General features: G+C 38.5%; 1 protein-coding gene across 1 annotated transcript in view; it reads left to right on the plus strand.

Moving 5' to 3' along the window:
* The window catches only part of atp1a2a (ATPase Na+/K+ transporting subunit alpha 2a), a 61,744-nt gene extending 60,592 nt beyond the window's left edge, over window positions 1-1,152 (plus strand). The window contains exon 23 of the mRNA XM_056410484.1: window positions 988-1,152. Within this exon, the coding sequence (XP_056266459.1) occupies window positions 988-1,096 (109 nt within the window). The 3' untranslated portion in view covers window positions 1,097-1,152. The remainder of the gene's footprint in view (window positions 1-987) is intronic.
* Window positions 1,153-10,289: the final 9,137 nt, after the last annotated feature.

A 10,289-nucleotide genomic window follows, 5' to 3' on the forward strand; every position in this document is an offset into this window, starting at 1 on the left:
ACAACCCACAGCCTACACAACCTACACCCCACACACCCCACAACCTAGCCTGCAACCCTGACCCTACACCACCTTCCCACAGCCCCACCCCACACCCCACAACCCACCCACCCTACACACCCCACAACCCTGCACCCCACAACCCACACAACCCACACCCCACCCTGGCCTACACCAACCCCTGACCTGCACCCTGCCCACACCCCTACAACCCTGGCCCACAACCTACACCCCTGACCCACACCCCACACCCACAGCCCACCTGACACCTACACCCTGACCTGACCCCACAGCCCACCCCACACCCTGACCACCCTGACCTACAACCTACACCCCTGGCCCCGCACAGCCCTGACCTACACCCCTGACCCTACACCCCTACACCTCCTGCCTGCACCCCACAGCCTGCACCCTACACCACCCTACAACCTACACCCCAGCCTACACCCCTGACACCCCACAGCCTACCACACCTACCCACACCCCTGACCCTACAGCCTGCACACACCCCACGCCTGACTGCCTGCCCCACCCCCTGAACACCCCACAACCTACACCCCACACCCCACAACCTACACCCCACAACCCACAACCTACACCCCACAACCCACAACCTACACCCCACAACCTACACCCCACAACCTACACCCCACACCCCACAACCCACAACCTACACCCCACACCCCACAACCTACACCCCACAACCCACACCCCACAACCTACACCCCACAACCTACACCCCAGCCACAATCCCACACCCCACCCCTACAACCCCAGCACACCCCTACACCCCACACCCCACAACCTACACCCCACAACCCACACCCCACACCCCACAACCTACACCCCACAACCTACACCCCACACCCCACAACTCACACCCCCACACCTACACCCCACACCCCACGAGCTATGAGCAGCAGACTCTGAGGTCTTAATGGTTCTTGTTTCTCCCTCCCTCCCTCCCTCCCCCTCTCCCTCCCTCAGGCCCATGTGGTGGTTCTGTGCCTTCCCGTACAGCCTCCTCATCTTCGTTTACGACGAGATCCGTAAATTGATTCTGAGGAGGAACCCAGGAGGTGAGAGAAGAGATTAAAACACTTATTCTTCTTCTTCTCCTTCTTCTTCTTCTTCTTCTTCTACTCCTTCTTCATCATATTCTACTCCTCCTTCTCCTTCTCCTCCATCTTCTTCTTCTTCATCTTCTCCTCCTCCTCCTACTTCTTCTTCTTCTTCTTCTTCTCCTCCTCTTCCTCTTTCTTCGTCTCCTCCTCCTCCTCCTCTCCAGATGATTGACAGGTAGAGGATCATGATATAAAGCTCTCTCAGAGCCGTTTTCTCTCTCCAGTCTTCAGCCGTCAGATGATTGTTGACAGCAGGATATTTAACTCTGGTGTAGTGATATAGAAACACGGGGTTTCAACACTGTGGGCCAGCTGTCTTTAATTTTTCATTTTAAGTACACTATGCTAATTATCTTCCTCTAATCTGCATAGTTTTTCCTGAGCGTTTTGATTTAATTGGGCTATTGTCATTTTCCGCATATTTTTTAAAGCGGTAACGGTTCCACTTTCCATTTAAAACTATGAACCACCTGCAGGAACACCACTGCAGAGCAGTAGCCTGTGGATCCGACCACGCTCGCCCACGGGTTCGATTCCCTCCTGGCATTCTGCTCATCAACGCACTTTAATAAAGGAGCAAAAAAACCCACCTAATGTGGCCAAAGGTGCTGCTGCACTAGATCTCAGCTAAAGTCTTTTTTATTTAAATATATATATATGAGCAAGCTATATATATATATATATATATATATATTAATCTAGATATATATCATTTATAAATGTATTTTCATATATTGTATATAAATACATATTTAGATATATAAATAAATACATATATATATACATATATGTATATATATATTTATCTATGTCTATATATCAGCAAGATATATATATATATTTATATATAAATATACATATTTATATATACATTTATATATAATATATAAATATATATACATATATATTTATTTATATATATATAAAAATATATGAGCAAGCTATAGATATATATACAGGACTGTCTCAGAAAATTAGAATATTGTGATAAAGTTCTTTATTTTCTGTAATGTTTTATTCTTCTGGATTCACAAGCCTTTTATTCTTTTAATATTGCTGATTATGGCTTACAGCAAGAAAACTCTAAAATCCTATCTCATAACATTTGAATATTTCCTCAGACCAAGTAAAAAAAAAGATTTATAACAGCAAAACAAAATCAAACATTTGAAAATGTGTTTCCAGGTGTTTCGAGTTAATTAGACGATTCAAGTGATTTTTTTAATACCCTACTAGTATACTTTTTCATGATATTCTAATATTTAGAGATAGGATATTTGAGTTTTCTTAAGCTGTAAGCCATAATCAGCAATATTAAAAGAATAAAAGGCTTGCAATATTTCAGTTGATTTGTAATGAATCCAGAATGCATGACATTTTTGTTTTTTAAATTGCATTACAGAAAATAAAGAACTTTATCACAATATTCTAATTTTCTGAGACAGTCCTGTATATATAAATCTATATATACAGTATATAATACATAAATATATATATTTATACATATATACATATTTACATCTGCATATATACATATATGTATCTATATATATATTATACTTTAAAATTTTTATTTAAAAAAAACCCAACCCCCAAAACCCCAAAAAATTTAAATTTCCCCCCAAAAAAAAAAACCCTAAACCCCCCAAAAAAAACAAACCCCCCCAAAACCCCCTTTTAAAAAAAAAAAAAAAAAAAACAAAAAAAATCCCCCCCCAAAAAAAAAAAAAACCCCCAAATAAAAACCCCCCCCTTCCCAAAAAAAAAAACCCCAAACCAAAAAAAAACCACAAAAACCAAAAAAAAAACATTTAAAAAATTTTAAAAAAAAAATTTTCCCCCTACTTTAAAAATTTTTAAAAAAATTTTTTTTTTAAAAATTTTTAAATTTTTTTTTTCCCCAAAAAAAAACCCCCCCCCCCCAAAAACCCCCCCCCCCCCCAAACCCCCCCCCCCCCTTTTCCCCCAAAAAACCCCCCCCAAAAAACCCCCCCAAACCCACCCCAAAACCCCCCAAAATTTCCCCCCCCCCCCCCCCCCAAAAAAAAAAAACCCCCCCCCCCCCCCCCCCCCCCCAAAAAAAAAAACCCCCCCCCTCCCCTAAAAAAAACCCCCCCCCAAAAAACCCCCCCCCCTTTTTTCCCCCCCCCCCCCCCTTTTTTAAAACCCAAAAAAATTTCCCCCCCCCCCCAAAAAATTTTTAAACCCCCCAAACCCTTTCCTTCCCCAAAAAACCCTCCCCCAAAAAAACCCCCCTTTCCCCCCCCTTTCCCCCCCCCCCCCTTAACCCCCTTTAAACCCCCCCTTTAAACCCCCAAAATTCCCAAAAAAAAACCCCCCCCAACCCCCTTCCCCCCCCCAAAAAAAATTTTTTTTTTTTAAACCCCCCAAAAAAAAAAAATTTCCCCTTCCCCCCCCCCCTTTTTTCCCCCCCCCCTTTTTTTAAAAAAAAACCCCCCCCAAAAAAAACCCCCCAAATTTTAAAATTAAACCCCCCCCCCCCCCCCCCCCCCCCCAAAAAAAATTAAAAAAAAAAAAAAAAAAAACCCCCCCCCAAAAACCCAAAAACCCCAACCCCCCAACCCCCCCCAAAAACCCCCCCCAACCCCCCCAAACCCCCCCCCCAAAAAAAAAAAAACCCCCCCCCCCCCCCCCCCCAAAAAAACCCCTTAAAAAAACCCCCAAAAACCCCCCAAACCCCCCCCCCCCCCCCCCCCCCCCCCCCCCCCCCCCCCAAACCCCCCCCAAAAACCACGGAAGGGGGGGCCCCCCCAAAAAATTTCCCTTTTTCCCCTTTTCCCCCCCCCCCCCCCCCCCTTTTTTGGGGTTTTTTCCCCCCAAAAAAAAAAATTTTTAAAGATTTTTTAAAAAAAAAAACCCGGGGGGGGGGAAAGAAAAAAAAATTTTCCCTTCTTTTTTCCCCTTTTCCCCCCCCTTTTTTTTTCCCTTTTTTCCCCTTTTCCCCTTTTTTTTTTTTTCCCCCCCCCTTTTTTTTTTTTTTTTTTTTCCCCTTTTTTCCCCCCCTTTTTTCCCCCGGGGTTTACAGGGGGGTTTTTTAAAAAACCCCCCAAAAATTTTTTTTTTCCCCCTTTTTTTTTTTTTAAAAAGGTTTTTTTTTTTTTTAAAGCCGGGGGTTAAAAAATTTTTTGTTTTTTTTTTAAAAAAAACCCCCCAAAAAAACCCCCCCCCCCTTTTTTTAAATTTTTTTTTTTTTTTCCCCCCCCTTTTTTTTAAAACCCCCCCCCGGGGGAAAAAAAAAATTTTTTAAAACCCGGGGCCCCCCCCCAAAAATTTTTTTTCCCCTTTTTTTTTTAAAAATTTAATAAAAAAAAAACCCCCCTTTTTTTAAAAAATTTTTTAAAAAATTTTTTTTGGCTTTTTTTAAAAAAAAAAAAAAAAAAAAAAAAAAAGAAATAAATTTATAAATTTTTTTTAATTTTTTTAAAAAAATTTTTTTTAAATAATAAAATTATAATATTTTTTTAAAAATTGTTTTTTATAAAAATTTTTAAAAAAAAAAAAAAAAAAATTTTTTTTTAAAATATTTTTTTTTTTTAAAAAAAAATATATAAAAAATTATTTATATTTTTTTATATTTTTAAAAATTTATTTTTTTTTAAAAAAAAAAATTTGCTAAAAAAAAAAAAAAAATTTTTTTTTTTTGGGGAAAAATTTTTTTTTTTTTTAAAAATTAAAAAATTTTTTAAAAAATTTTTTTTTAAAAATTGGGGGTTTTTAAAGAAAAAAAATTTTTAAAAAAAAAAAATTTTTCCCTTTTCCCAAATTAAAAAAAAAAAAAAAAAAAATTTAAACAAAAAAAATTTTTTTTTTTTTAAAAAAGGGTTTTTTTTTAAAAACCCAAGGTTTTTTTTTTTTTTTTAAAAATTTTAAATTTTTTTTTTTTTTCCCTTAACGAAAAAAAAAATTTTAAAAAAAAAAAAAATTTTTTAATTTTGAATCCAAATTGTTTTTTTAATTTTAAAAAAAAAAATTTTTTTTTTCTTTTTTAAAATTTTTTTATATATAAATTTTTTTAAAAAGGAAAAAAATTTTTTTTCCCTTAAAACCCAAAACCCCCCTTAAAAAATTTTTTTAAAATTTTTTTTTTTTTTAAAAATTTAAAATTAAAAAAATTTTTTAAATTTTTTGGGGTGGGGCCCCCCTTTTTTTTGGGGGCCCCCCAAAATTTTTTTCCCCCCCCCCCCCCAAAAAAAGTTTTTTTCCCCCCCCCCAAAAAAATTTAAAAATTTTAAAAAAAAAAAGGTTTCCCCCCGGGGGGTTTTTTTTTTTTCCCCCCCGGGGGGAAAAAACCCCCGGGGGGTTTTTTTTTTTTTTTTCCCCCCCCCCCCCAAAACCCCCCCCGGTTAAAATTTTGGAAGGTTGGGGCCCGGGGGGGGAAAAATTTTGGGGAAAAAAAACAATTTTTTTCCCCTTTGGGGGGTTTCCCCCCGGGGGGGGGGGGCCCCCCCTTTTTTTGGGGCCGGTTTTTCCCCCTTTTTTTTTTTTTTTTCCCCCCTTTTTTTCCCCCCTTTTTTTTCTTTTGGGGGGTTTTTTTTTGGGGCCTTTTTTTTTCCTTTTTTTTTTGGGTTTTTTTTTGTTTGTGTTTTTGTTTGGGGTTTTGGGGTTTTTCTTTTTTTTTCCTTTTTTTCCCCCTTTTTTTTTTTTTTTTTTTTTTCCCCTTTTTTTTCCCCCCCTTTTTTTTCCCCCCCCTTTTTTCCCCTTTTTTTTTTTTTTTTCCCTTTTTTCCCCCCTTTTTTTTTTTGGGGGGGGCCCTTTTTTTTTTTTTTCCTCCTCTTTTTTTTTTTTTTGTTTTTTTTTTTTTTCCCCCGGGTTTTTTTTTTTTTTTTTTTTTTTTTTTTCCATTTTCCATTTTTTTTTTGGGGTTTTTTTTTTTTTTTTTTTTTTTTTTGGGGCCCCCTTTTTTTCCCCCCGGGCCCCCTTTTTTTGGCCCCTTTTTTTTTTTGGGGGGGGGTTTTTTTTTTTTTTGGGGGGGGGTTTTTTTGGGCCCCTTTTTTTTTTTTTGGGGGGGGTTTTTTTTTTGGGGGTTTTTTTTATTTTTTTCCTCCTTTTTTTTTTTTGGGGGGGGGGGGGGGGTTTTTTTTTTTTTGGGGGTTTTTTTTTAAAGGGGTTTTTTTTTTTCCTTTTTTTTTTTTTCCCTTTTTTTTTGGGGGGGTTTTTTTGGGGGCCTTTGTTTTTTTTTTGGGGGGTTTTTTGGCCCGGGGGGTTTTTTTTCCCTTTTTTTTTTTTTTTTTTTTGGCCCCTTTTAAACCCCCCCCTTTTTGGGGGGGGGGGGCCCCCCGGGGCCCTTTTTGGGGGGTTTTTTTTTTTTTGGGGGGGGGGGTTTTTTGGGGCCCTTTTTTTTTTTTTTTTTTTTTTTTTTTTGGGGGTTTTCCCTTTTTTTTTCCTTTTTTTTTTCCCCCCGGGCCTTTTTTTTTTTTTTTTTGTTCCCCCTTTTTTTTTTTTTTTTTTTTTTTTTTTGTTTTTTTTTTCCTTTTTTTTTTTTTTTGGTCCCCTTTTTTTTTTTAAAAAAAGAGGGGGGGAGTTTTTCCCCGGAAAACCCCCCCAAAAAAAAGGGCCCTTTTTTTTTTTTAAAAAACCAAATTTTTCCCCCTTTTTTTTCCCCCCCTGTTTTTTTTTAAATTTTTGTTTTGGGGGCCCCCCAAAAAAATTTTTTTTTAAAGGGGGTTTTTCATTTTTTTTAAATTTTTTTTTTTTGTTTTTTTTTTTTTTATTTGGGGTGTTTTGTTTTGGGGTTTTTTGGGGGGTTTTTTTTATTTTTTTTTTTATATTTTTTTTTTTATTTTTTTTTTGTTTTTTTTGGTTTTGGGGGTTTTTTTTGGGGTTTTTTTTATTTTGGGGTTTTTTTGGGGATTAAAAAATTTTTTTTTTTTCCCTTTTTTTTAAATTTTTTGGGGAAAAAAATTTTTTTTTTTTTTTTGGGGAAAAAAAAGGGGGTTTTTTAAAAATTTTTTTTTTTTTCCCTTTTTTGGGGGGGGTTTTAAAAAAAAAACCCCCCCCCCAAAAAAGACCAAGGGGAAAATTTTCCCCCAAAAAAAAACCCCCAAAAAAATTAAAATTTTTAAAAAAAATTAAAAAAATTTTTTTTAAAAAAAAAAAAAATAAAAATTTTAAAAAAAGGGAAAAAAATTAAAAAAAAAATTTTTAAAAAAATTTTTTTTTGGAAAAGGGGAAAAAAACCCCCCTTTTCCCCTTTTAAAAAAAATTTTTTTTTTTTTTTAAAAAAAAAAAAAAATTTTTTCCCCCAATGCCTTTTTTTTGGGGCCCCCCCCCAGGGGTTTAATTTTTTGGGGGTTTTTTTTCCCCTGCCAAAAAACCCCCTTTTTTCCCCCCCCCTTTTTTCCCCCCCCCGGGGGGCCTTAAAAAATTTCCTTTTTTGGGGGTTTTCCCTTTTTTTTTGGGGGAAAAAAAACCCAAAACCCCCCTTTTGGGGGGGAAAATTTGGGCCCCCTTTTGGGGGGTTTTTTTCCCCCCCCCTTTTTTCCCCCCTTTTTTTAAAATTTCCCAAAAAATTTTAAACCCCAATTTTTTGACACTGGACTCGATAGCCCCTCTGAAGAAGAAGACAGTGAGGAAGGGGGGTTTGCTCCTGGTATAACCCTCAGACCCGCAAACTGAAGCAAGCGTCAGGCTTGAGCATATGGCGTTCAACTAATCTCGAAGAATCCCGCTTAGTTTGGCGAGATAGTCTTAAAACATATAAGAAGGCCCTCCGTAATGCCAGAGCAGCCTATTACTCATCAATAATAGAAAAAATAAAAACAACCCCAGGTTTCTCTTCAGCACTGTAGCCAGGCTGACAGAGTCACAGCTCTGGGGGCCCGAGCATTCCTATAAACCTTAGTGGTAATGACTTTATGAACTTCTTTAATGAAAAGATTTTAACTATTAGGGACAAGATTAATAATCTCTTGCCCATAACCAGTGCCAATCTGTCCTCAAGTGGAATGGCCTTGAAACCGCTGTATGCCCTGGTGTATATTTGGAGGATTTTCTCCTATCAACCGTGACCAATTATTTTCAGGTTTCTACTTGAACACGTCTACCTGTCTCTTGGACCCCACCCCGGCGAGGCTGTTTAAAAGGCGTTTTGCCTTTAATTGGCGGCTCTCTATTAGATATTATCAATGTGTCTCTGCTAACAGGCCACGTACCACACTCCTTCAAGGTGGCTGTTATTAAACCTCTCCTGAAGAAGCCCACTCTGGATCCAGAGGTATTGGCTAACTACAGACCGATCTCTAACCTCCCCTTCCTCTCCAAGATCCTTGAGAAAGTGGTCCAAATCAGTTGTGCGACTTTCTACATCATAATAGTTTATTTGAGAAATTTCAATCAGGATTTAGAAAACACCACAGCACCGAGGCGGCACTGGTGAAAATTACAAATGACCTCTTAATGGCAGCAGATAAAGGACTCCTCTCTGTCCTGGTCTTGTTAGACCTTAGTGCTGCATTCGACACCATTGACCATGACATCCTGTTACAGAGACTGGAGCAGTCGATTGGCATTTCAGGCAGGCACATGTATTGGTTTAAATCCTATTTATCAGATCGATCTCAGTTTGTATTTTAAAAAATGGCCTCGATAACCACCAACGTTAATCACGGAGTTCCACAAGGTTCTGTGCTTGGACCAATTTTATTTACCTTATACATGCTTCCTTTGGGCAATATTATCAGGAAACACTCCATAAACTTTCATTGTTATGCAGATGACACTCAACTATATTTATCGATAAAACCAGAGGGGAGCAACCAACTCTGTAAAATTCAAGCATGTCTTAAAGACATAAAAACATGGATGACCTGCAACTTCTTGATGTTAAACTCAGACAAAACCGAAGTAATTTTAATCGGCCCTGAGCACCTCAGAGATCAATTATCTGGTGATGTGGATTCTGTGGGCCATTGCCCTGGCATCCAACACCACTGTAAAGAATCTTGGCGTTATCTTTGATCGGGACTTGTCCTTTAACTCCCGTAAAGCAAATCTCAAGGACTGCATTCTTTCATCTCGTAATATTTCAAAATCAGGCACATCTTGTCTCAAAAGATGCAGAAAAATTGGTTCAGGGTTTTACTTGAGACTGGATTACTGCAACTCCTTATTAGCAGGCTGCTCTAATAAATCTCTTAGGTCCCTCAGTTGATCCAGAATGCTGCAGCTCGTGTTCTCACTAAAACTAAGAAAAGAGATCACATCACTCCTGCACTAGCTGCACTGCACTGGCTCCCAGTAAAATCAAGAATCACTTTTAAAATTCTTCTCTTAACCTACAAAGCCTTGATTGGTGATGCTCCATCTTTCTTAAGGGCTTGTCGTCCATATTCCCCACTAGGGGTGTCACTAAATGGGGGACTACTTGTAGTTCCTAGAGTTTTAAAAAAGTAGAATGGGGCCAGAGCCTTTGGTTATCAAGCTCCTCTTTTATGGAACCAGCTTCCAATTTCAGTCCGGGAGGCAGACACAGTCACCTCGTTTAAGTAGATTTGGGGGTTTCCTTTTTGGGTTATAGTTGGGGCTGAATCAGGTTTCCCCTGGTCCAGCCCTTGATATGCTGCTATAGGCTTATAGCTGCGGGGGGTTTTAGGATGCACTGAGTACCTATCTCCTCTTTTTCTCTCCTTTTAAAGGGTGAATTTTCATCTCTCAATCCCCTTACTAACTCTGCTTTCTCCCGGGGCCTTTTGCTTTTGGGGTTTATGGGGTCATCGGACCCTATGAGGCGGGATTCCATCTGCCTGATGGATCGCCCGGGTCGTAAAATTTCCCGCTCATGACTTGGCCCCTGTCCTGTTGGTGCCCCCCTTTCCCCACCGCCATCTGCCTGATGGATGTGGGGGTTATGTGGAAAAGGGTTATGAACTATTCATACACTCTGTCATATTCATTGAATGTATTTTAACTCTTCTGTCCTTCTGTACACATTACATCTATTGGTTTTTTCCATTAAAAGGGGTCCTCCTCTGTTGCTCTCCCCCAGGTTTCTTCGCCTTTTTTTTCCCGAAGGGTTATTTGGGAGTTTTCCTGGTGTGTGGGTTTTTGGGGGGTGTCATTTGGGTTTTGTGGCAAAATTTTTTTTGTGAAAATTGGGTATTAAAAGGGTGAAATTAAAAAGGGGTGTGTATTAAATGTGTGTGATTA

Source organism: Pseudoliparis swirei, unplaced genomic scaffold (assembly GCF_029220125.1).
Source record: "Pseudoliparis swirei isolate HS2019 ecotype Mariana Trench unplaced genomic scaffold, NWPU_hadal_v1 hadal_25, whole genome shotgun sequence".
NCBI lineage: Eukaryota > Metazoa > Chordata > Actinopteri > Perciformes > Liparidae > Pseudoliparis > Pseudoliparis swirei.